At 36.7% G+C, this 26,142-nt stretch overlaps 2 protein-coding genes and 1 pseudogene across 3 annotated transcripts; 2 read left to right on the forward strand and 1 right to left on the reverse strand.

Annotated features, from left to right (window-relative positions):
• Window positions 1-49: 49 nt before the first annotated feature.
• Window positions 50-16,686, reverse strand: LOC6640170 (obscurin). 2 transcript variants are annotated; one of them, XM_023182051.2, is made up of 32 exons: window positions 14,555-16,686; window positions 13,649-13,951; window positions 13,427-13,583; window positions 13,280-13,365; window positions 13,080-13,215; window positions 12,831-13,015; window positions 12,202-12,762; window positions 11,278-12,138; window positions 11,108-11,213; window positions 10,847-11,028; window positions 10,580-10,654; window positions 8,475-8,641; window positions 8,298-8,412; window positions 7,992-8,231; window positions 7,558-7,926; window positions 7,240-7,496; window positions 6,972-7,183; window positions 6,775-6,914; window positions 6,518-6,710; window positions 5,458-6,450; window positions 5,093-5,394; window positions 4,846-5,027; window positions 4,610-4,779; window positions 4,405-4,545; window positions 4,148-4,333; window positions 3,845-4,082; window positions 3,203-3,784; window positions 2,439-3,139; window positions 2,244-2,376; window positions 527-2,178; window positions 359-464; window positions 50-296 (listed from the first exon to the last, which is right to left on the reverse strand). In XM_023182051.2, exons 1-32 carry the CDS (start codon window positions 16,638-16,640, stop codon window positions 156-158), a joined length of 11,958 nt encoding a protein of 3,985 aa, XP_023037819.2. In that variant the 5' UTR covers window positions 16,641-16,686; the 3' UTR covers window positions 50-155. The 2 variants fall into 2 exon arrangements, with proteins under 2 accessions (XP_023037819.2, XP_023037821.2); XM_023182053.2 differs by lacking the exon at window positions 10,580-10,654.
• A 2,920-nt stretch (window positions 16,687-19,606) lies between these two features.
• LOC124459990 lies at window positions 19,607-19,947 on the forward strand (annotated as a pseudogene).
• Window positions 19,948-24,372: 4,425 nt separating this feature from the next.
• LOC6640169 (adenylate kinase) lies at window positions 24,373-25,919 on the forward strand. The gene is made up of 4 exons (XM_002063450.4): window positions 24,373-24,600; window positions 24,943-25,179; window positions 25,241-25,408; window positions 25,484-25,919. Exons 1-4 carry the CDS (start codon window positions 24,499-24,501, stop codon window positions 25,697-25,699), a joined length of 723 nt encoding a protein of 240 aa, XP_002063486.1. The 5' UTR covers window positions 24,373-24,498; the 3' UTR covers window positions 25,700-25,919.
• The last annotated feature ends 223 nt before the right edge of the window (window positions 25,920-26,142 follow it).

Raw genomic sequence — 26,142 nt, forward strand, 5'->3', positions numbered from 1 at the left:
ATGTATTTATGCATAGTATGAGAATGTGGACTTTTCTGTTGGTGACGCATTTCTCATATAACATTTTGTTTATTTTGTTCAACCAAATCCATATATACAAGAAATAAAAACAACATTTTTTTTTTTCGCTATCTATGTACTTTCAAGTTATTTAACTAAAATGTTGTGAGCAATTCCTCTTGAATGCTATTCGATCGAAGTAGTTGAGTGGGTGTTGGTCCACCGCCAACCGAGTTAAGAACCTTGGATGATGTGGCCGTTGCATTTTTCTGATCATGGTATTCATCGCTGAAGGGCTGTTGGCATTAAAACGAGGAAATTTAAGTTTAGATTAAAGTTAATTGTAAAGATTGGTTACCTTCAGACGACTTCCAAGGAATATGGCACGCTCACGTTTTCTAACCATATAGTCGGAGGACATCAACCATCTATGTTCTAAGCAATCCTCAGTGTATGGTCGTTTTCTGAAATCGAGAATAAAAACAATTAAATTTTACTGTAGTGTATGTGGAGGATAAGTTCTTACGTTGGATGACGCTTGAATAGAAGCATAATGAAACGAGTTGCCTCTGGAGTGACTTCCTTATAGAGATTTTCAAATCTATATCTGGCAAAGGAAATATTCTGCTTGGTTTCATATTCGTCCGATCCTCGGAATGGGCTGCTTCCCGACAATAGCAAATAGGTGAGTACACCCAGAGACCAAATGTCACTCTGAGGGACAACCGGCTCTTCATTGATCATCTCCGGGGGTTGGAAGTCGAGTAGGCCGCATGGGTTCACTTTTACGCCCAGCTTGTTGACCTTCTTTGCTGCCCCGAAATCGACCAATTTAACCTGAATCGACCGGACAGAAGCCATAACAACATTATCAGGCTGTATGTTAAGATGGCAGTATCCACGCCAGTGCAAATATTGTAGGGCATCCAATAGTTGTGTAATGACAGAAGCCACCATTTGCTCAGAGTACTCGTGGCGACTGCTAAAGTACGTAAGGACATCGGCTCCTTGTAGTTTTTCCATAATGAATATAGCAATTGGCACATTCAGGGGTTTGTAGGCTGCAAAAAGTGCAGGTATGCGTTCATGTCGCAGTGTTTTGAAGTTATCGAATTCCGCCACTACGGAGTCTTCATTTTCATCCGTAACTTCAAGGATTTTGGCTACAACGACTGTGTCCGTAGATTTCTGTATTCCCTTTACAATGGTGCTGAATTCACCGCGTGCAATTTCCGAGATGAAACTGTATTTATCGCTAACAGATGAGTCGGTTACCCAATTTGGTGGTTCCCGCTCGCAATGGTAGTCGGTATGGACACGTTCTTCTTCGGGGATGACTTCTTGGCCATTCTCTGTTAGCTGTTGTAAATGCTTCATGGCCTTTGTAATGTGAATTTTGGGAGCATCGCCGGCAACTGTTGAGCCGCTCACAGGAATTCCCATTTCACTCCAACCGATACGATTTCTAGAGGCAAGCCTGAAGTGATAGTTTGTGTTTGGCTGCAAATCATGCAATAGATAGAACTCGTGATCGATATTATCGGCAACTGTTGTCCATGCATCACAATTGACCATCTTATATTGAAGACTGTAGCACAAGACCGTAGAATGACCATCATCCCGTGGTTGTTTCCATCTAAGTAAGATTTCAGTGCCACTATAAGCAGAAATCTCAGGAGAATCTGGAGCATCTGGTAGAGTGGCAACCACTATGCGGCATCTGGTCACAGTTTGTCCGACCTTGTTCCTGGCCACTGCTTTGTAGACACCAATATCAAAGTGAACCGCCGGCTCGAAACGCAAAATAGAGCGTCCATCCTCATCGTATGTTATTTTAATTCTCTTACTCTCAGAGAGCACCATGTCATTCTTGAACCACTGCACACAAGGTTTAGGATCACCGACTGCGAAGCAATGAATATGCGCCGGCTGATTCTCAGTGATGGCAATAGTTTGTGGCTTCTCTCGGAAGAATGGTGGATAACCATCGCGTTGACTTTCGATCATAGCATCGGCTTCAGTGTATTCATCCAAACGTGGTCCAAGTTCCGTACGCAGACGTCTAATCGAATACGAATCATTGGCTGCATAAGTGCTGATGCGACTACGTGTCCGTTCATCGTCAATTTCCTCATCCATGATATCGGTGAAGCGACGACGTTCACGAATCACAGGCAACTGTCACGGATTAAATTGTGTTTAGAAAACTGGACAGAAATTAATCAATGTTTTGGTATACTTACCGACCAATCAACAGAATCGTTTAGGGCAAATGATGGCGATCGCCTATGGGCTACCTTCATATATTCACGCAATCTCACCGGGAAGTTAACATCACGTAGTTGTAACAAATATGTATCTGGGCCATACTGGTAACTAGCAATGGAAAAGAGTGTGACTTTGGTGGGTTTTAAGTTCAGCGTTCTTATGATACTTACTGGCTCTCCGATTGAATCAGACCCAACTCATAGTCAGGATGCAAATATTTGGATACAACCTCTTCACGTTTTGCACGGATCCTTGGTTCGGGTAAGGGTTCAGGAGTTGCTTCCGGTGTGTAGATGTGTCCGGGGGGATACACCATTTTGGAGGGATGTTGGAAACATCCACTGAGACGACGACGACGGAAATAGTTCTTGCACGAAGCATTGGCATACCAGTCCCTGAAGTGATCATAGTAGTGTCTCAGACGATCTGTTCCAATTTGATAGTCATGATCAGTCACTTGGCGATCGAGCATAAAGAACCAGGGATGCTTCAATGCTGTCTTAACATCCATTCGCTCTTCTGGGCTATAAAGCAGCAGACGACTAATAAAGTCACGACCATCATCAGAGATGTGAGTCCACAATTCATCCTTAAAGTCCCAGCGACCTTCGCGAATCTTGGTCAATGTCTCTCTATCATCAGCTCCTTGGAAGGGATTGTGACCACTGAGTAGGACATAAGTGATCAAACCAAGAGACCACATATCATGGGAGTAGTTGACACCTTCCTTGTTCACAACCTCAGGCGAAACGAATTCGGGCATTCCATAATCCAGTGTAGACAAATTGTGCTTGTTTATCTTTCGTGATAGGCCAAAGTCCGATACCTTAATGTGATCGCCTCCGACAATTGAAATAAGCAAGTCCTTGATCTGTAAATATAAAATGATCAAGATTAAAATAAGAAATACTCTATTTAGGCTATCTGTACTCACCGTTAATCCCATATGACCCACTCCCATTTCATGCATATGCTCTAGGCCCCACAATGTTTGCTGGATATAGCCAGCAATATCTCTTTCAGTGTAATAATCGCGTCTTAGTAAATTATCTTTAACCAATTCCCCACCAGCTGCCAGTTCCATAATTAGGGTAACGCTGCGATCAGTGTCGTAGGCATCGTATGGTCGGATCAGGTGCTTGTGATTGAATGTGTTCATCATTTCCAGTTCGTTCAACATGAATGGTCGCAGCTCTGGTCTGCCATACATGATCTTGGCGGCGTAATTATCGCCGGTGGAACGTTCCACTGCATGATAAGTGATACCCTGAGTTCCGCGGCCAAGTTCATCGCCAATATCATATTTATCCTCGTACCGCAATTGTTTCGAACGGACATATGGGTGTCTTCCGTAGGTCTTGTAAATGTATTGATCTTCGTTCTCCTCAATGTGCACTGTTACCGAAGTGCTGATAGAGCCTGCAATATTTCTTGCGCTAATGGAATATAAACCTCCATCTTTGATTATTGAATCATGGATAGAAAGAATATATACATCAGGGTCGAAAGAGTTGATCTAAGAGAATCGATAAGAAAGATGTCAATAGGTTTTTAAGAAAACTTCTGGGAAATTTACCTTAATGCGAGTAGAGTCTGCCAATGGCTTCCAGTCCTTGTACCATTGCACTTCTGGCAATGGAATTCCCGTGATTCTAGCTTCAATACGTCCATTCTTACGGGACATAATGAAGGTTTCATCCGGTCGCTTCAAGAATCTAGGATGCTCTGCTATTTCAAGACGAACTCTCTGCCTGGCCTCACCATGTTCATTGGTAGCAACTGCCTCATACCATCCAACATCTCGATCAAGCATTCTAGAAAGTTGGCATTTATCCAAATGTATTCCCTTAGGGTGTTAGATTTTCCATTTCAAACTTACTTGTTAACAAATAGAGTAGCTTGTCCATTTCTGGTGTAACTATGATCAAATCTACCACCAGATTCGATTTGCATATCGTTGAAATAATAAGTCATTTTCGGTTTTGGATAGCCGTAAACAAACCACATCAGCTCTGCATTGTGTCCTTTCACTCCATAGCTAAGATCATTTTCGCGTAGCAAGAATCTAACATTGGCACAGAAAAAAAAAGCAGGAAATTAATAAATTGTCATCCATTAAGAGACAAATAGATTTACTGTGGTGCCTGGGCCAATCCATCATGAGGCGGACGCTCGATATCAAAGTCCTTGGGGAAATAGGGTGATGTCTCTGGTCTAAAGTCAGTGCCAGGAGGCAGATAAGTATACGATTTTGGTGGCTCCGGTACAAGTTTTTGCCTGAAATTATTGCAACATGAAAAAGTTTTAGTCAGCATTCAAATTATTTTTGTTGTCATGTTACCTGTAGGTTTGAGTATATGGACTTGGATCGCTAACACCAAATTTGTTTTCTACACGAATTCTAAATCTATAATCTCTAAATGGTTCCAAGTTCTTCATGTCACATGCACAGCTGCGTATTCCAGTTCTAATGGTACGCCACTCTCCTTCGGGCAAGTCCATCATTTCAAGCTGTAACCAGTTTCAAGTGCATTTTAAATACATACATTCAGTGCAAATGTGATTGAAAAAACATACTTGATATGTGACAGGATAGCGTGGAGATAGTGGTACTGACGGCTTCCAAGACAAACGCAAGCGGCGGTCTGTCATACGGGATATGATAGGACCTTCTGATAATGGTGGAGGAGCACCAGACTTTTTGTATTTCTTAAAATCTGTGTACTGATCACCCAGGGGTCGTTGCTGACTATCCAAAGCTGTGTAGAGGGACAAGCACCAACATTGTGAGATTTGATCCCTTTGTGAAAATGATTCTACTTACTATCATAGAATAGCTCAGCATGGCATATGTCGTCTCCATAAGGATTATAAATGCGGCAGGAATAACGGCCCACATCATACTCCGTCACATTTTTAATGGTTAGCCGCAAGAGACCATTTGGTTCAATATCAATTAAGAATCTATCGGACGGGAATAGCTTTTTGTCATTCTTGAACCATTCCACTTCTGGTTCTGGATATCCTGTTGCACAGGCAGTGAATTTAGCAGCCATACCCTCATAGACATCACAATCTCCGATCTTCTTAAGGAACACTGGTGGCTCAGATCGGGAATGCTTTTTGCTGGAATACAATGCAAAATTACCAATCAAATAATAGGTCAGAGAATATAATGTTTCAACTTACATTTCATTCACAATATCCAATTTGCCTTGAGTTATATCTTTACCCTCCTTGTTGCTGGCAATGCATTTATAAACACCCTGATCAGCCTTGTCACAATTATTGATAATGAGCAAATGATGATCTCCGTCATTCTTGAAGTCATATTTCTCGGATGGATTGATTGGTTTATCATTGAAGTACCATGTTAGTTCCGGATAAGGAACACCAGAGACTGTAACTGGAATCTTGGCATTATTTCCGAATACTTGCTGTTGATCTGAAATCTTTTGGGTAAATACTGGCGGCTTGTACACTTTTCTAACATTTGCGTTGCACGAAGATGTGTCCTCTCCCAGGGGATTAGCCAATAGACACGTGTAGCTACCAGAATCGGCTGTTTCGGCAGGTTTAATATTCAGACCGATGTGTTTACCATCGCAAGTCATTAGTAAACGTTCGCTTGGAGATAGTGGTACTCCATCTTTAGACCAGATAACCTCAGGCATGGGATTGGCAATGAAGGGAGCTGACAGTACTAGCTCTTGTCCTTCGTCGGCGTTCACATCCCGCAGCGCTGACACAAACTGTGGTGCTTCTTCTGCCGATGCTTCGTCTGCTTTTGGAGCAACATACAATTTCGCCTTCGATGCGGTTGTTCCTTCGGAATTCTGTGCTATTACTTCATACAGTCCAGAATCGCCGGGAACAGTTTTTTCAATAATAAGACTTGTACTCTTATCTGGATTTTCTACAATAGCAAAATGTTGGGCCTCTGGTAAAATTTCGTGCCCGTTGTGGAACCATTGAAGTTTTGGCTTTGGATGTCCATCGACCTTGATATCCAGTTTAACCGGGAAACCTTCGACACTTGAAGCATCCTGTAGTTCAGCTATAAATGCTGGTTTCGACTCCTTCGGCACGACTTGTACCTTGGATGTACCCTCTACTTCGCCACCCTTATTGGCTATAACGCACTTATAGACACCCGCATCTTGAGGTTGAGCGGCATCAATGCTGCAAAATGCAAAGATAAAGATAATATAATGCACTTGAAATATTTCCGAAAGTTACGAAAAGTTACCTCAATCCAATCTGACCATTAGGATTATTGATAAAGTTCAATTCAGGACTTGGACGCAGAAGCATACCATCCTTGTACCACTTAATCTCAGGAGCCGGGAAACCAGTGACCTGGGCCTCAATTTTCAAAGGCTGTCCAATGGTGACAAGAACATTCTCAATCGGCTTAATGAATGTGGGCTGAAGTTCCTCAGCTGCAAAGTACAGAAGAAGACAAATTCATTAGACAATATTTTAAATGATATTTGGATGACTTACGTTTCACGGCTACTGCGCAGAGAGCCACCTTTTCGCCATGAGGATTTGAGATGACCAATTTGTAGGCACCGGAATCATTGGGTTGGCAGTTATTAATCTCTAGCTTAACAAGTCCCTCCGGAGTGGTGGATGTCTTCACACTGAAATTTTAAGCATTTAGAATACTTCTCCTGCATATGCGAATGAAAAAAAGTTACCTCTCACTGGGTTTAACTTCATCGCCGTCCTTAAACCATTGAACTGTGGGCAAAGGACTACCATCGACGGTACATTCCAGTACCAGGGGTTCTCCCTGAAGAACATCAAGGGCATTGTCCAGTTTTTTTACAAAGCTGGGTGCCAACGATTGTAGTGCCAATTTAAATGGAGCTTTGGTCACTCCAATTTCGTTTTTGGCAACACAAGTGTACTACATAAGAAGAATATTATAATAAACCAATTTAAGCATATAGAAAATTAACTCACCGTTCCCACATCAGCTTCCCTGAATGCCTTGATTTCAAATTGAGATTCAACTTGATCAGATGACACTTTCTTCGATTCAGTGCTGTACAGTTTCTGCTTCGAAGGCTTAATGACAGTATCATAGTCAATTGGCTTATCGTCTCTTAGCCACTCAATCGTGGGCAATGGGACACCATGAACAAGCACCTTAGTATTGACAGCTCTATAATCGTGAATACTTTGATCCTCTGGATGAACTATAAATGTTGGCTTTTCGACTGGAATGATGTGCAATCAATGAGTAACAAACTAAAGTAAATCAAATTAATGGTCACCTACCAAGCACATTAAGGTGGAAGTCCACACTGGATCTTCCTTCGCTGTTTACAGCAGTAATTGTGTATTTGCCATCCTCACTTGGAGATACCGACTGGAAGACAAGTCTGTATTTATCGCCATCAACGTCAGCGATAACCTCACAGTTCTCATTATTGCAGAGGTTTTCATTGCCTCTGGTCCAGGTGACCTTAGGTTTGGGATTGGCCAGTACCAAGGCCTCAAAGCATACTGAGTCGCCGGGCAGGCATTTATGATCCTCGAGTCCTGTAATTTCTGGCTTGGCTAGAACATCAATCCAACCGATTGTATCAAGTTCTCCGTGTTTGTTTTTCGCTGTTACTTCATAGCGACCGGAATCCTTAATATCAGCTAAAATTAAATAATCAATTGTTTTTATCTATGTATTTAGAAGTTTCTGTATCTGTTAGCGATACCTTTCAATATATTTAATGCGCAAGCATATTGCTTCAGGCCATGATCAAGATCCTTAACATCAATTTTCAATTTGGCTGCATCACTTTCCTTAACCGGATGTCCATCCTTAAGGCAGACAATTTCAGGAGCAGGATCAGCTGTAAAGATGATTGGTTCAGAGACCTTATCACCTTTGTTGACTTTAATGTCCTTAAGTCCGGATCCAGAGGTTAATATTGGTTTCCTGTAGTCAGCGATGCCTGCATTAGGAAATTGTGGCAATTAGAATAAATGAAATGAAAATTTCTTTTCAATTTCTAGTTTACCCATGAGCTCAAGCTCTCCTTGATGCGACTTTTCTCCGCATTTATTCTGCAGTACCACCTTATATTCGCCAGCGTCCACCATGTCCAATGACTCCACCTCTAGCTTGTAATGATCCTATTAATTGAGGCATAAGTTGAATTTAAGTGATCACTGGTTCTGATATATCGTATACAGACCCCGTCCACAGAAATCGCTGTATGTTTGTCGGGCTTAATCTCTTTGCCATCGTGATACCAAATGGCTTCCGGCTTAGGAATACCCTTTGCGATGACTTCATATCGGAGTGGCAAGCTCTCAAAGCTGTGTTGTTGGAAGACATCAACGTGAACGATTTCCGGCACAGCTATAAAGAGAAATCTGTTAGTGATCTATGAACTAAAATGTATTTTGATTTTACTTATTTAACAGAGGTGTCTTCAAAAACTCTTTATAACTAAAAAATCCCCTAGGAAAACGGATATGTTTTTCAATATGTCTCCAAACCATATCCCTTTATATGCAGTGTAATTTACTTAGTTATGGGACTAAAAGAGTTTTGGGGACACCTCTGATTTAGTTGATCCTTAAGAATTGTCATCCATTGCTGCATATTTACATCAGCATAGTATCAGCCCAGGCAAACAAGGATGCACAAGATGCTCCACATAATCGATTCAGTACAACAAAATTTAATTTTCATTTGTTTTGTAATACGATATGTGTATGTATTTGAGAAATATGTTAGTTAGTTCATTCATTTCACAATATTTATGTTGACTTTGCGCAAAAGCAACGTGCAGTAAGATTTATGTCCCGTAAGTTTTACAGCATAAACCGATTTCAGGCATATGTTTTCATTATACCAAAACTATTCCGATATATCTTAATTACATATGCGCATATATAAAATGCACAGATGATTCAATAGCCAAAAGGACCACATAATAGTTAGCATTCAATTTTCCGACAATATCTTTCTTACTTGTCCGATCGGTACTATGCCGACAAATGTGCTCCTTATCTTAGATATTAACTTTCTGAACAATTTTTCTAAGATTGAGAAAAAAGTATGCTTGGAAACTGAAAGATAGACACTGATCAATTAAATGAAATCCTCTGCAAGGGTATATCAATCATTTAATAAGATTTTCAGATTTTAAGAAGATTCATACCCTTGTCAAGGGGACTACAATTTTAGTTAGATGCTTGTAACGCAGAGAAGGAGACGAGAAGGAGACCCCATAGACTATATATATTTTTGATCACCGGCGGTACGTATCTTCAAGCCCTCAATTATAAAGCTACTGGAATAAATCTTGGTAGTTAAGAAAGCTATAAAGCTAATTGAGATCAAGTTTGATCAAGTTTCGACGGATCAAACCGCAATAACATACATATATGTAGCTGTCATAGAAACCATTCATCGAAAAACCTACTTTATTGAGAAACACCTCGTTAGAAATATAAAAAAATGATTAAAATGAGAGATTTCTCATAATATAAAAAAATATTTTGAAAAGGAAATGTATTGAAGCAATTATAGAATTTGAAATGACCAGCACTATAAGGTTATATTAATTTTGGAGTAGTCCAAGTTAGCATTTTTTCTCGTTTAAGAATCAAAATATATATTTATACGTAAAAGTAATTCACAGTTTTATTTAACGCCCTCCTAATAAAAGTCAACATTTTATTAGATCGCATTAGAAATGCAATTGATGGCTCAAAAGAGGGAGGTAGATTCTCACATATGTGCATTGTTTGATGTGCACAGACTTAGTCACAGATCTAAAATTAGTCTCTTTCCCCTATATTTTATATATGTATGCATGTTTGAACTATATATACATACATGCCTAAAATGTGTACATTTTAGATACCTCTTCTTTTAGCACATTAGCGTACATGCAAGTAATTAAAGTAAGATTTCATTATAGAAAACCCTACATATATATTTACACGTTGTTTTCTTTATATATATATATACATGAAGGTAAATTTTGTTACCCTCTAGATCACATTAGAGCATTTTGTTAGTAGTCATATTTTATTTATATCTATATGTTTAGTTTTGTGTTTGCCATTCATTTGTACAGTGCAATCCAGATCTGGATTTAATAGGAGAAACCATTATTCCGACTCAGTGGTATAATTATTGGAATAAGTTTGGATTTGAGTCGAAGTAATATCTCCTATTTGAAATATTGTCACATCATGCAGTAATACGTTACACGTATATTTGATATTAAGTGGTTAAAAGTGTTATTTATCGAGTTCGAGATATTGAAAATTTGTTTTTTACCCCCTTCTTCGGGTTGTTCTGTGGTCGCAATCAATGTTTTTGTAACTGTTTGTTCCAGAGATAAAGTGTCGCTTGCTGTATCGAAATTTGTGTGTTTGAATAAATTTTGGAATTGTTGATTCAATATAGTAAAAAAAAGTATGTAATTGTAAATAAATATCGCAGATCCTGCCCATATCCAGAATGTATTTGTACTCAAAACTCGACTCCCGAGTTTATCGACGACTTAATATAATAGGTCTTAGTTAATCCATAAATAATACTTACTTAAAACAACAACTTTGCAAGTTGATGTAGTTTCTCCAATGAAATTGGCAGCTTTCACCTCATAGGTGCCTGCGTCTTCAGTTTTAGCCAGATTCAAAGTCAAATAGTAGTTCTCAATGCGTTGAGAGTCTCGCGAAATTTTAATGCGAGCATCTTCGTAAATTTCATGACCATCCTTGAACCTAAATCGTGAAGAAAAGAGAAAACCAAGTTTTTAAAGTAATTCCAAACGGTGTGGAAAAAGTAAAATTATCTTTATACCATTTGATTTTAGCTTCTGGTTCGCTATACACTTCGACTTCCAATGTAAATTGACTTCCTTCCTTAACTTCCACATTTTTAAGACCTCGTCTTATTTTAGGCTTACCTATTAATATCAAAAAAATGTTATGTTTAGGTAGTAAAGTAACAATTTGATTTGGCCTACTTACAGTTAACGGTTAAGATGCAGTTGTCCTCCAATTTGCCATAATCGTTCATTATCTTGCAACAGTAATTGCCTTGCATATTAGTTGCCGCTTCATTCAGGATCAATTTGAAGTCATTGCCCTCCTCGACACGACGGAAATCGTTCCGCTTCTCATCAATTTCGATGCCATCGATATACCACTTGGCATGAGGACGTGGATAGGCATCGACACCTACCACAAGCTCCACATTGCATTCGCCCTCAGCAACAGTAATGTTCTTCAGTTTCTTTGTGAACTCAGGTGTACATTTGATAAGCACCTGCGTTTCACTGGTCGCCGAGCCATGCTCGTTCTTTGCCTTGACCGAGTATTTACCAGCATCCACGCGAGTGGCACCAGTGATCTTCAAGGTGTAGGCGTTGCCATCCGAACTGACACTATATTTAGAATCGATTAATTTAATTTCAGTTTCATCGTGATACCATGTCAGGGTCGCCTCGGGGAATGCATCAATTCGTACCGTGATCTGAACATTTTCCTTCTCGCCGTGAATGTATTCACTTTCGAAATGTTTTACGATCACTGGCTTCGATTTGACTGTGCAATTCCAGTATTCCGAGGTTTGGCTCAGATCGTTTGTGGCCCGAATTGAGTAGTTTCCAGCTTGTGAAAGTTGAATTTTCGAAATTTCAACAACCACTTTTTCAACGCTCTTTCCAATGGAGCTTGAAGCAATTTTAATGTTACTCTCCTTGGTCACATCTTTGCCATCTCTTGTCACATTGACTGTGGGCTGGGGGAAACCCTCAACCTCGATTTCTATTTTCACGGTCTCCTCTGCCATGCAAGTGATATCTTTGATTTTCTTTATCTTCGGAGGAGCTGGAATCGAATGAAATATAGTAAATAAAAAAAACAACAATCGGCAAAAAGAATTTAAAGTACCTTGAACAACCAAGTTAATTGTAGACTCATCCTGTCCCAACTCGTTCACAGCTTCAATAGTGTAGGCGCCGGCATCTTCAGTTTTGACATTCTTAATGACCAGGGACATGCTCTCTTCATCCTCGTACATGAACTTATGACGATCATCCACCTGAATGACTTCTCCGTCATGCTTGACAAGCACAGCTGGCTTGGGGAAACCTTTGCATTGGAGTTCCAAAATCGCTGAACCGCCAATACTAGCATTAGCCTCACGATGCTCTATGATAAGAGTGGGCTTCTCTGGCTCTCGGTTCAATGTCTGAATAGCACCCTGGACCGATAATTCAGCACTACATGAAATATTTCCGGTAGATGTTTGAGCAACACATGTGTAAATTCCCGCATCTTCGGGCTTGACATGTTGGAAGACCAGAGCCAATGAATCCTCATCCTCTCCGAAAAGGACCTTGAAACGCTCTTCCGGATCAAATTCCTCTCCATTTCGCTTCCACGAAAATATTGGCTTTTCGCCAGCGGGCAAAATTTGACCACTTAAGGCACCAAAAGGATTTTTGTCCTCTAAAGATCGTAGGGGTAAATACATTTGTGAAGAGCGATGGCTACCAGATTGAAATAGTTATCCTTACCCACAGTAGTTGCAATAGCCTCACAACTAGCCTCGCCGTGCTTATTGATAGCCTTACAGGAGTAAGTGCCACTGTCATCCTTGTGCACTTCAGCGATTACCAACTCATAGAATCCCAAATAGTCCTTGTCTCTGATAATTTGAATCCGATCGTTAGTTTCAAGAATTTCCTTTTCATCCTTGTAGCTATAATGTAAATATTATTGTTATTCCGTGGATATGTTAAGTGTGGCTCTCTTTCGTTACTCACAATTTCACCCTTGGCTTGGGATCACCCGTAATCTTGACCATGAAACGGAATAGAGTACTCTCGATCATTTCCGCATTCTTCAAACTAACCAAGAAGGCTGGTGCAACATTGGTTTTGCTCTCATCGTAACCCGATGCTATAATAAATATAAATTTCTATATTAATTCCAATTCCTGTACTTATTTTTTGTTATATAATACCTTGACCAACAGCAAGTTGAGCCGACAAAGTTGTCGTTTCCGATGCGGATTGGGCACGTACAGTATAGGTTCCAGCATCGGTCTCACTGCAATAAAATCAGAACATTTAATCAAATTTGACTCTTGACTCTTGACACTTGACTCTACCTGCAATTCTTAATATCCAAACGGTACGAATTCATTGGTGCACTTGTTTGGGTAATTCGATCAGCCAAACGATCATCCAAAGGCTTGTTATCCTTTAACCAGGTAACCAGGCCAGGTTTTTCCTTAAATTGAATTTCAAAATGGGCCGCCTCACCAGCTACAAGAGATGTGCAAAAACTTTCGTAAAAATGCCAAAATTAAGGTATATTTTGTAATACTTACGCTCCACTTGGACACTCTTCATCATTTTGACCACAACGGGCTTGTCCACCGAACGCAAAGGTTGTTCCTCAAGAAGACGAGAAGATGAACGAATGCCAGCACGGGACTCGGCAGCTGAATATGAGGCACGGCTCTCGGCGCGACTTTCTTCACGACTCTCAGTTCGTCCTGTAGCCAGGAGAGATGAACGGGCTTCGATCCTGTCTACTGCACTGCGTTCACGTCTTGAACTAGTGCCATATTGCCTTTCTACAGTGCTGTCGTATGAGGTTCCTCTATCATAGTCCCTTGTTCTGGAACTTGCTTTACGTTTGAGGGGAGAGTAGAGATTGGGATGTAATAAAAATATAATGATTATTTTAACATCGATTGAAAAAACAGGCACAAACTAAAAAAATTTCGTATATAATTTCGTCACATTAAATGCCAAATTCGGTCCAATTTTTCTAAAAACATAATAAACACATGTTTAGTGGAAACAATTTGGAGATACGAATTGGAAGTTAATTGATAAGCTTTATGTGTATATGGAGGATATGTATCTGAGAATATATGTATGTAGGTATATATATTATAAACAATAGGAGTTGAGAGACACAGGCTGTGTTTTTATTTATAAGTAGTATGTATATACGACTGAGTCTGTCTGACTGAAGTGTGTTAAAGTTACATACAAGTTCACACAAAAATATTTTCCACTCTACACAGGGGATGCATACACAGATATTGCTGGAGGATTTCACCCAAAAATGCAAATAAAATATAGTACTTGGTGTACGTTTTGGACATTGGAATACATTTAACGATGTACGACCCTTCAACACGATTGTTCGATCAGGAACGTTGACGATGACGGTTACAAACTTCTTTTTTTGAAATTGTTAGATCAGTTATCCTGAAACTTACTTTCATAACGCCGTTTAGATGCCACGGAATAGCCGGAATAGTAATCATCCATACCGCCAACGCTTTGGCCCCGGACTTCAAAATCTGCACTTGGCTCTCTGAAATCGTCAGCAATAGACTCAGTATATTCACCTTCAAGCTCATAAATGTTTAATGGCTCCTCAACAATCTCGTAAATGGGCCTTTTCTTTTTAATGGGAGGGTTAAAAATATGTAGGAAATCGCGAGCTTTCGCTTTCTGTACAGTATCTTGAGCATATTTCGTAGAATCCGTTGATTTCAAAACCGTATTCTTAATGCTGCGTATTTTTTGCTTTGCATTGCGTAGCGATGTATCCGAACTGGACACATCATAGATGCCCTCAAAGAAATTTTGTGTTTTTTGCTCTAGACTCTCAGTATGGACTAGAACACGTTTTATTGTTGGTGGCGGTGGAGGAGGCGGTGAGGGTGGACGCGCCTTAACAATTAGTATTTCAATGGTTGTCTCATATGATACAAGCGGAAGCGGTTGAAAGAAGCCAGGCATTCGCACAAAGTGCGGGGGTAATGGTGGAGGCGGAGGACCTTGTCCTGGTGCAAAATAGGCAGCCCCATTTCGATTGGATGCGATATTGGCAAGTGTATTATTCCAATGAGTTAATGAAGCAGAATCAGTTATATTAGTAGCATATCCCCGATGAGTTTGGGAGTTCGTATTATTATGTTCGTTATTATCGCTGTCCTTAAGGGATTCGTTGTAGCCAACGATATCTGTAAGCTCGATCGGTTTATGTTTGGTTATGATGAGTTCGTTATTGTTATCGGTTTCTACAGGGCGGTGTATTTCAATTTTCGGAATCGTTGGATTAATTTTCAAGTCGTCAGCGTTCTTACCAGCTGATTCTGTTTCTGTCCCTAATTCGATTGGTCGACTATCCTCTTTTGAGATGATTTCCTCTACAATAGCTGATTCAGTTTCAGTTGGCTTTATTGATGTTTCTTCTACGATTTGAATGGAAGACTCAGAAGGCGTTACTGCTTTTACGTTGGAAACGGTTTCTGATTGAATTTCGACGATTGTCTCTGACTTTACAGCCGATTTCGAAATATTCTGGGCGACAGTCACCGTTTCGATTTCGGTAATCGATTTTTCAGCGATTATTGGTTGAGTTTGCGAAATATTTTGTCCTATATTCGCCGATTCAACAGCGGAGATGGTTTTTTGACTAATCACCGGTGATTCACTCTTTTCGATATTTGTCTCTGATTTTATTGCAGATTTTGTAATATTTTGAGCAACAGTCGCCGATTGTTGCTTAACCTCTGATAATTTCGAAATCGATTCTTTCGTCTTATCTTCAGATTTGATAGTTTGAACTTCCGAAATGGACTTGGCTTGCGAAGTGGAAGTTGTAGCAGTTTGAATGGTTTTAACTGATGTGGAAATATTTTGTTGGTTTTGTTGTTTCTTGTAAAGTTCTATGGACTCTTGCTCAAATTTAAGCAACTCTTGATGCTCCAACTGGAGGCGCTCTTTAGTTTCTTTGCTTAGGAAGTAATTCTCAGCCACATCGGAGGGGCGTACACTTGAGCTTGAGTCATGGGCCTCAGCCTTTTGTGGAAGATGGAGAATAAGTTCGCTTTCTGTGGCAACCTGCGTAGAATCGATTTTCAGATCATCTGCATTATGCTCTTGCAATGTGACGTCTTGGCCAATATGTGAACAGATCTCTCTGTGCCAAACGAGATGAGCTCCCTCGCCGTGTGGCCTAATATCACAGGGCAAAAATGAGCTATCGTCGACTGTTTTCAAAGATAAATGGATTTGCTTGCTGTCTAAACGTTCCTCAATATTACAGAGGGGAAGCTTAACGATATTTTGTAAAATAAATATCGATCTACTTTCAGATATTTTGCGAACTTTGGTTATTAAAATTCTCGATTTAAATAAGAAGCAATAGCGATCATGTGACTTGCCATCCTTATCAATTACCGTGCACCAATCGTGGAGCAATAGACGCCCCAATTTATAGATATTACCGCGAAATCCCTCAATGCTAGAAATAAATCTGTTGTCATATGCTCTGCATGGCACACTAAGCATTAATTCTAAAGCCTTTTCCAAATCTCTAACGTTTTCTTTCAAGCTCTGTGAGTATTTTATAAAATCCTGCGAAGTAAAATTATTGAAAATTATTTTTAGCATTTAAGCATGATCTACTAATATGGTGTGTCTTCGTATATTCGTGAATTCGTATGTGATGGACGACTAATTGTAAGTGAAATATAAGTTTATTGTATGTATGGAGTTTGTGTCATGATAAACCCGCATGTCGTTTGCTAAGCTGTACATTAAGCACATTAGAAAACAGATAGTTCTTCTATATATGTATTATCAGAGATATACATGACTCTCCAAACCTTGAACAGAAGTTGATAATCGTTTATTCTTTGGATGGGAAGTTTCAGATGTTCAGAAAGTGTTTTATCGTCTCCAAGGATTCTGGAAAGTTCCTGAAAACAAAACAAAAAAATATACAAATACAAATAATTACACCGTTTCATTCTCTGTCAAGTACATCACACAACACTTTAAATATTCAATTATTCTCTAATGCACAAAATATATGGAAAGTTTTTAAGGTCAAGAATTGTTTATATAGCTCACTTGACCATGAACTTTGAAGTGTACATAAAAAAAACACACACACAAAAACTGTAGCGAAGTTATACCAAATTCTGGAGGTTTTAAACAGACAAAATTTTATATGTATAAGTTTATAATTTTAAATTGCATTTTATATATATTTATTTATATTCAATTAGCCTGTATATTAAGGTCGAATCCTATTCAATTCGCACTCGCCTATGTACTCCTCCTACACACTGTACATTCATTAATATGTATAGCCGCAGCCAAAACATTTCTCTATTGCTCTCTTGAGATAGGTTATTTTTGGAACTATGTTTGAAAAAATTTATCACTTGTTGCAAATCTGCATATGTGTGTGTCTATATTGAAAGAGAATTCTCTAATCTGTGTGGGCCCATATAGATATTTTCGTATATACACACGGAATACATATATATGTTTGGATATATGAATGTACATATGTACATATGCATATATCTACATCTCATCTTTGTCGTGCAATTTTCAATGTAGTTTAACTAAATTAAGACTCAGATATACATGAACATAACTATAGCATTTTTCATTTCATTAAATTTACCAATTGCATGTAAGTATAAAATACATACATACTATATCAAGTGTAATTAGTACGATTTTGAAATGAATATTATGTGGGGATCCAAATAGTTTTCTACCGATCTATTTTTAACAAAATAAATAATTATCTTCGTGTCTGTGTATATGTTTTTTGTACTTATAATTTAGTAAATTAAAACGGCAAGTTCATTTTCATAAACATCAATCAGTAATAGTGATCCAAATATATGCTCATACATATAAATAAATATAGATACGAATATAAGTATGATGATCGGTGAGGTCAAACCTGTATACGCATACATATACACTAATGAAAAAGTTTTCTCATTTACATACATATATATGTACATGTGTGTATGTATTAAAAAAAAAAAAAAATTCTTTAAAAATATCACAGAACACAGTAAAATTTTTTTGAATAAATAATGTTGCATAACTGGAAAATCGCGCAAGTTGTTGAAAACCCCAATTTGCTTTGGGAAAATGTGATTTTTGAGAATCTTCGCCACGAATTTAATACGAATAATGAATTTCGAACTGCCAAACGTTTAATTTATTTATAAATAAAAAGTAATACATTTATGGCACAAATTATCAATGACGTTTGTTTAGGAGTAACTGGTATTCCAGATCATTTCACATTTATGTATTTTGTGTGTATGTTTGTGTGTGTGTGTAGGACCTCATTTATGAAGTTAGCTAGTACCTAAAGTAAAGGAAACTCGGCCACGTAGGAAACAATTAGCACGACACGACCGCCAACACTACTCGCAAGAAACTGAAATAGTACAAAAGCTTTAAAACCAAAAAGCGTCTAGCCAAAAATATAAACGGAAATACTCACACGCATAATATTCGTAAATATTTAAACAATTGCACTGCGAAAAATTAATTCACTTCAGCTAGAATTCAATGAAATTGCTGTGTATCATATTCAAATGTCGCTGCTACATTAACAGTTTAATTATATTGAGAGTTTGATAATTAAAACTAACTCATCAGACATTAAATTGTCTTACATAATATATTCTATCAAGCCCTTTTAGTTTCTAATAGTTTGTTCCAAGTGGCCATGAAGAATAAACATAGATAAGTGTTGCATACATTAAGGCGGTTTTAACTTTCAATACGATGGAACCGTTCTAAATTTGAGTGTACAAAGTCCCCTGAAATAGATAAATCTTCCCGAATCTAAACGCTGAATAAAAATTCTTGTTTTAGTTTCATGTTTAGTTTCCTTTAAGTCTTAGTTATCATTATTATCTCATTTCAAATATCTTTCAGAAGACACAGAAGAGAAAACATCGTCTTGCTTTTGTAGCATTTCCGATATAAAATAAATTATTTTTATTGTAAATTTCTGAATAAGTGGATCTAGGGAATAAGAATTTATTGAAAAATTATGTTGTCTCTGGAAGATTCGATGGAAATGCTGAGTAATATTATGACTTTTGCTTAAGGAACAAGTAAAAGAATTATATCAATTTCTTTACACAAAATTATAATATGTTAATAAATTTTTGTCCAGTGGATAAGAACAGCAAACAGATCAATCCACTTCCGTGCCAATTCAGTGAAAAGTTTGCTTCAAAAGTGTATGGGGGTTGAGTGTGTAAACAAAAATGAATTTCATATTCAATGACTAATTATAGATGATCAGTTTTGTAAAAATATTTGTATTAAATTTTAGTTTGATTCTACATATATACATAGAAGGTATGTGCTTTTAAATTTTATATTGTAAACAATTAACAACTTACTTGAAAATATGTTCTGGACTCAACATTGGAAGTTAGAAATTCTTGCGCCAATGGCTCATTTTGGCAATATTTCACATGCTTATCAAAGTCTCGTTCCAGTCGAAGAAATGTTTTGGCCACCATATTCGGTTGATTGCTGTAGCATTTCAAGCCCTCCTTCAGTACCCTTAAATATGGAAATTACATTGCAGGGACTTTTAAATTTAATCAATTTTTTTGGCGTACATGTTATGAAATTCTGCTATTTGTAGGAAATTGCAAAAAATTACATCTTTATTGTCCCTGATTGATCTTGGGACAATTGGCTTATCCACGGCTTTTATGTAATTGTCTACTACATATTGCAAGTCCCTGGAGAATTCCTCTTCGGTTTCAACCAACTCTCGGAGAATTGTTCTAAACAGAATAGAGATTAATTATATCAAAAACCAGTGATAATATAAATTAATTAAAATGGGTAAGGCTTTTATACAAATTTGTTTCATCCGCACAACATAAATAAATATAGAAAGATCATAGAAATGAGGTTAGCAATTTAAAAATAAATTTCAAAATTTTGTGATGCACTGATAAACGATAAAGATCATTGGCACCTTTCCGCAAAATCATCAAGGTGATAGATGCTTGAACTTGTCTAATTCTCACTCTTGTTCTCTTTAAATTACTTTCTCTTTGTTTCTTTCTTTCTCTCTCTTTCTCACTCTCGCTCTCTCTCCGGCTATCTTCAGCTCTTTTAATGTCTCTTGTTTTATCGCTTTCTCATTGCTGTTTTTTTCTCTTTTCTCTTTCGCTCTCTCTCTCTTTCTCTGTATTTTTATCTTCTTTTGTTCTTCATAATTCACATTGTTTTTTAATCTCTCTTTCTCTCCCTCTTCTTTCGCCTTTTTAGTTCCTTTCACCATACTTTCTCTGTGTGTGTTATTTTTCCCACTTTTAGTTTTTCTAAATATATGATTGATATCCCTTTGAGTTAGCGAATGTTTTTGGCACTTTTTTCTGAATAAATTGTTTAAGAGTGACAATTATGGACACAAAGTGGCTGGGGAAAATTATTTTGTTAATTGGAAGAAAGGTTGGGCCATGTCAAAATAATTAAGACTTAAATCACTTAAGATTTACTTTTCGAAAATTGATAATTAAAAAAACAAAAACTTTACCTTTTTCTAAATTCTGCATCTCCATTTTCTTTACCATTTAGGGCATGAGAGTTTGGGCTAAACTCCAAAATTTCTGTGGGCACCCATCCCTCTTTGGGGGCTTCCCCGCTGTCAAACATTCGAATAAAGCATCTGCAAAAGCAATAAAAGCAGTTAGTTAATATATCCTTAAGAATATACATAAGATAAATGTATGCTTGGCGATTTTAAAATTATGGTATTAATAATTTTGACAACTAAATTGCTTAGATTCGGTGTAAGATCGTAAATGCCTCTTACCTTGGTTTTCCACTATCTTTTGTGCTTATGAGTTCGACCAAATCGCCACGGGAAACACTTATTTCATCAGATTCACTTATTTGAGCCTTATAGTCTTGACTCACGAAGACTATATCCAAAACCTGTAAAAGTGTCAAATTGTTTTAATTATATACCTTTGTACATGTCGCAATGAGACAAACAATTTTTATATTTAGAAAAGCCATTTGTTTAAAGGATGGCCAAAAACTAATTACCAACTAATGTACCGAAAAATCTCAGCCCCCACAATAAATCTATGATAACGATGTTAGTCTGCCAACCAAACAATTGCATCTATTTTTAAACTACTAGAGCTAAAACTTTCCACGGAACCTGCGGCTTGTAATTTTTTTTTTTTAGTTTTTCGGGACTTTAGTAGTAAATTACTTGGCTGTAAGAAGAGTAAAACTTTTCGCTAAATTTAAAATTTATTTTAATAACAAAATTTTTTTTGCTCTATATATTCAAATTTCAAATAGTCAAGCTTTAAGTTAAAAAAAAATGTGTCATAATTTATAGGGAACACACTTTGTATTGTATTGTATTGTTTTATAGGATCTATATAGAATAATTGAGAATAGATTTTACTTTATATTTCGTCAAAGTTCAGATTAGCATCGTATATTATATATGAACAATGTGTGGAATATCAAAATGAACAAAGGCATATTTACTTCTCCAAAAACATTTTGCTTTGCTTATTTCACAAACTGGTAAAGCGATCAAATTGTAACCATAATTTCCTCTTACAAAATTAACGATCTATGTATTAATTCTGAATTTTCAGTGATAATATTTATAACTTTTATATTCTTTGCATATTTAGACGCCTTATTTGGTCTGAAATTCGCTATATTTAAATGTAAATAAAAATAAGAAATACTATAGAATACCACATACGTATACACATATACATACTATATTCTATTTGATATGAGTCAATATAGACATGTCCACTTGTCTAGACCAGCTGACATTATGCACACGGCTTTCCGCTTCCGCTTTTCTTTATAATCGATTGATTGATGAAAGAGATTTTGTTTTTTTTTGGTTTTGGTTTTTAGATGTAAGTACTTCCCACAATAATTGGTAATTTGTTTTAGGAAAAGAACTATTTTTCTTGTTTGTTTTAATAATTAAATTATGAATATTATAAATTATATTGAAAAATATTACAAAAATAAAGGCAACATAAAGTATCATTTGTAAGTCCCTAATTATGCCAATTTGGCTAGACGCTTATTGTAAATATTAGAAAAAACAAAAGCATAGATGTGTGGCAATAGATAACAGAATGAGAGAAAGAAAGAATTGATTAGATGGGGAGACTTTTTATAAAAATATATATATACCACTTGGCGAAATTATATTTAAGTAAATACATACTTTGGTCTGTGTAAATACATACATACAGATATGCAAGTAAAACTATTTATAAACATATATGACTTACTTTATCCATTGTTCCGGCACTAATCAAGTTTTGGGTTTGATCCACAACGAGAGGTATTTAATCCATATGTATGTGTATTACACGCTATATATTATATATGTATTTATATACTATATAGCATTATATAGGCCACTAAGTAATGCACTTAACACTGTGATGTGTATTTTTATATGCACAGCATTGCATAACGTATTACTTTTACCGATTCAAAAGGTTCTTTTTTCCGAATTTTTACTATTATGTATGCCGCGACAGCATCACTACACAAGATGAATATATTTATATATATGTATGCACGAATTTGAAAAGCATTTATAAATATTTTCGAGCTGCTGGTTACAATTGAAATAAGGTTTTCCTTTTTATTTTTCGCACCAACGATGTCGTTAAGGAATCCGCAAGCGCACGCACGTTCCGCCTATTTTGACTGCATCCCGCCAACTGTTCAACTGAATAAAGTGTACTGATCGATATTTTTTGATCACAACAAAAGCTTCCCTCGAAAAGTCGTTGCACATTTTAAAAATAATGCACATGCATCTAGTATGTATCAGCATATGTACAGTAGTTTGTGCAAAAATACACTGAAACTACATACATACATACATATGTATAAATGTACATACATACATACATCCATTCTAAAAATTCATAGTCACCACTTGCGTACGAGAAATGTTTTTATATATGTATGTACCTACTTACACACAAAGTTATACATACATACATACATACTATATGTATCTATGTTTGTTAATTCTTTGCTAGATATAAAATATTTGGCATATATACTTACAGAGAAACATCCATTTGGCAAAGCACTAAATAATCTGGTGTCAGTAAAGATGTGCTAACAATCGTTTATTTTTTTTTTTTTAAATGATGAATATAACAAAATGCCACGATTAAAATTGTCAAATTGACTTATTGCAATTGTTGACAGTTCGACCGTCGACCCTTTTGTTTTCTAATAGTTTTATCCTTTGAATGGCAACATATGTAAATAGATATGTAAATACATATGTGTGTGTATGTTTGTGCGGAAGTAAAATATGAATATTTTCAAAGATACCAAAGACCATTTAAGTTTTTATTGAATTAAGCTCAAGTTAGTTACAAATGTTTCTCTGATCTAAATTTCACATCATTTTGTTTAATGATGAAAAGGAAATTGAGTCTAACAAAATGATTTTATTAAATTAGGGGTACATTTTAATTAAATAATATTTTTAGCATTTAACCACGAAAATTAGGAAAATGTAATCAAAAGATTGGAAAAGTTAATGGCATATAGACTTAAACAAAGCTAACACATATGCACAAATACATACATATTCTGATATTTTGTTCTTCAACAGATATGGATTGCTCAGTATTTTGCAAAGTACCTGATTTATACCAAAGTTTAACCGTGGTGCCACAAACTTTTATTCGGTAATTTCAGCAATTTAAATATATAATTTAAAAAACATTAAACTTTAACATTCTTATCATGGCTATTGAATTTTGCTTTTGTTTAGTAATCTACGGCAAATTTAGTTCAATTCAATTTAAATGCAGAAAGCTGTGAAACCTTGCACCACTATATCAAACTGCATTTTTGCTTTCCTGTGCTTTTTTGAAATTTTCGTAAAGTCGGTAAACGTGGAATATATCGATTAAAATTATCGCCATCTAGCCCCATCATTCTGGCTAACCCAGACAACATTTTGAAGCGAATACATTAACGCATTAAATTAAGCAACTAGTAAGTATAATCCTTGCTGGTTCAGACTGTATTTCCAGAACGATTTCAAATCAGAATCATTGATTCGACGACTTTCAAAAGTATGAACACCAGAGGAATTTAAAACCGATAGTGCCGGCCAAACATCGATGTTTTATAAAAACACAAAACCATCGATGTATCGATAGTACCATCGATGGCTGTTTTATTTAACCTTCAGACTTTCGGTCAATCGCGTTAGTTTGTTATCAGAAGTATATTAGTAGAAGTTATGAATTAAATTTAAGCGCAACAATTTATATTTTATAACAGTAATACAGACAAATGTACAATGGCACCAACCGCAGCAGTTCCAGTTGAGCGATATGAATCCGAAAACATTGGAATCAACGCCATTCTTTTGGGTCCACCCGGCTCAGGAAAGGGGACGCAGGTGAGATTAATAAGTATTACATAAGTCAATCAAATAATTATACACATAGATATAGATATATGCGTATTTGATATCAAGTAATAAAGTGGCCTGATCCCTTACGCAATATTTATAGAGTTTGAGCAAACATACATACGTACTCACAGAAACAGTATGTATAAATAAATAGCCACGCTTTCCTTTCTATGGTGTATGTATTGACACACAAACACATGTAGACACGTTCTACATACACAAGCTGTATGCATGTAAACGCAGACCACTTTGTTGGAGGTTATTTTATTTAAAACCATTTAATTTAATTCAATCATTTATTAATAACTATGTCGTCTTACCATTTAGGCGCCTCTGTTAAAGGAGAAGTTTTGCGTCTGCCATCTCTCTACGGGCGACATGCTTCGAGCTGAGATTTCCTCCGGATCCAAGCTAGGCGCCGAGCTCAAGAAAGTCATGGACGAGGGAAAATTGGTATCCGATGAACTAGTGGTCAATATGATTGATTCGAATTTGGATAAACCAGAATGCAAAAATGGTTTTCTTTTGGACGGTTTCCCAAGGACCGTTGTGCAAGCTCAAAAGGTAATTTCTGCACATTTATTGAGAGGGAAATGTTATTGAATTTATACCATTTATACTACAGCTCGATACATTACTTGACAAGAGGAAAACTAATTTGGATGCTGTTGTCGAATTCTCCATTGATGACAATTTGCTAGTTAGACGAATTACAGGACGTCTAATTCATCAAGCAAGCGGAAGGTCTTATCACGAAGAGTTTGCTCCCCCCAAGCAGCCAATGAAAGATGATGTATGTTATAACAAACATTAATATATACACACATAAGCACTTGGAATAATTATCTAAACAATAATATTTCTATAGATTACTGGCGAACCTTTGATCCGACGAAGCGACGACAACGCCGAGGCACTGAAAAAACGCCTTGAGTCATACCACAAACAAACTAAACCATTGGTTGACTACTATGGCTTCAGAGGATTGCACTTCAAAGTTGATGCTGCCAGAAAGTCCAGTGATGTCTTTTCGAAGATCGACTCAATATTCCAACGCCAACGTTCCTCTAAGGTTCAGTTATAATTCGTTTCACAGTTCGGTCAACTGTGAATGGATACTGCCGATTAACATTATTGTTTAATTATTGATATTTAAGCCTAAAGTTAATGCTGCAGTTATCTAACGTCCATTGACAACAAAAATATTCTATAAAAAGGTCTACAGCTAATTCCTTTTGTACAGTTTTCTAAAATAAATAAGGGTTTGTTTATTATTAAACATTGCAACAAAATATACATACATACATATATCAATGTTGGTAAATTTCCCGAAATTTCGACATAAATATTTCGTAAAAATTCTTTATAAATCATCAATTGGAATCGACATTTTTTCTCTAAATTATTTCCATTACACTCTGGGAAATGTAGAATTTATACAAAATAATTCTGCTGGAAATATATATTGTAAATGTAGATTGTAATTGGAACTTATAACATGTACTAAAACATATACGGGTAAACCTT

This window comes from Drosophila willistoni (assembly GCF_018902025.1).
Source record: "Drosophila willistoni isolate 14030-0811.24 chromosome 2L unlocalized genomic scaffold, UCI_dwil_1.1 Seg196, whole genome shotgun sequence".
In the NCBI taxonomy this organism is placed as follows: Eukaryota; Metazoa; Arthropoda; class Insecta; order Diptera; family Drosophilidae; genus Drosophila; species Drosophila willistoni.

What these genes read in the sequence shown, in the direction of transcription:
- LOC6640169 (XM_002063450.4), top strand. Translation starts at nt 24,499, where the DNA reads ATGGCACCAACCGCAGCAGTTCCAGTTGAGCGATATGAATCCGAAAAC. An exon ending in GCTCAGGAAAGGGGACGCAG is followed by an intron (nt 24,601 to 24,942) that starts GTGAGATTAATA and finishes CTTACCATTTAG; the next exon opens with GCGCCTCTGTTAAAGGAGAA. An exon ending in AGCAGCCAATGAAAGATGAT is followed by an intron (nt 25,409 to 25,483) that starts GTATGTTATAAC and finishes ATATTTCTATAG; the next exon opens with ATTACTGGCGAACCTTTGAT.
- LOC6640170 (XM_023182051.2), bottom strand. Translation starts at nt 16,640, where the DNA reads ATGCTTAGTGTGCCATGCAGAGCATATGACAACAGATTTATTTCTAGC. An exon ending in GAAGAGTGTCCAAGTGGAGC is followed by an intron (nt 13,584 to 13,648) that starts GTAAGTATTACA and finishes CATCTCTTGTAG; the next exon opens with CTGGTGAGGCGGCCCATTTT. An exon ending in CCATATACTCAAACCTACAG is followed by an intron (nt 4,546 to 4,609) that starts GTAACATGACAA and finishes CAATAATTTCAG; the next exon opens with GCAAAAACTTGTACCGGAGC.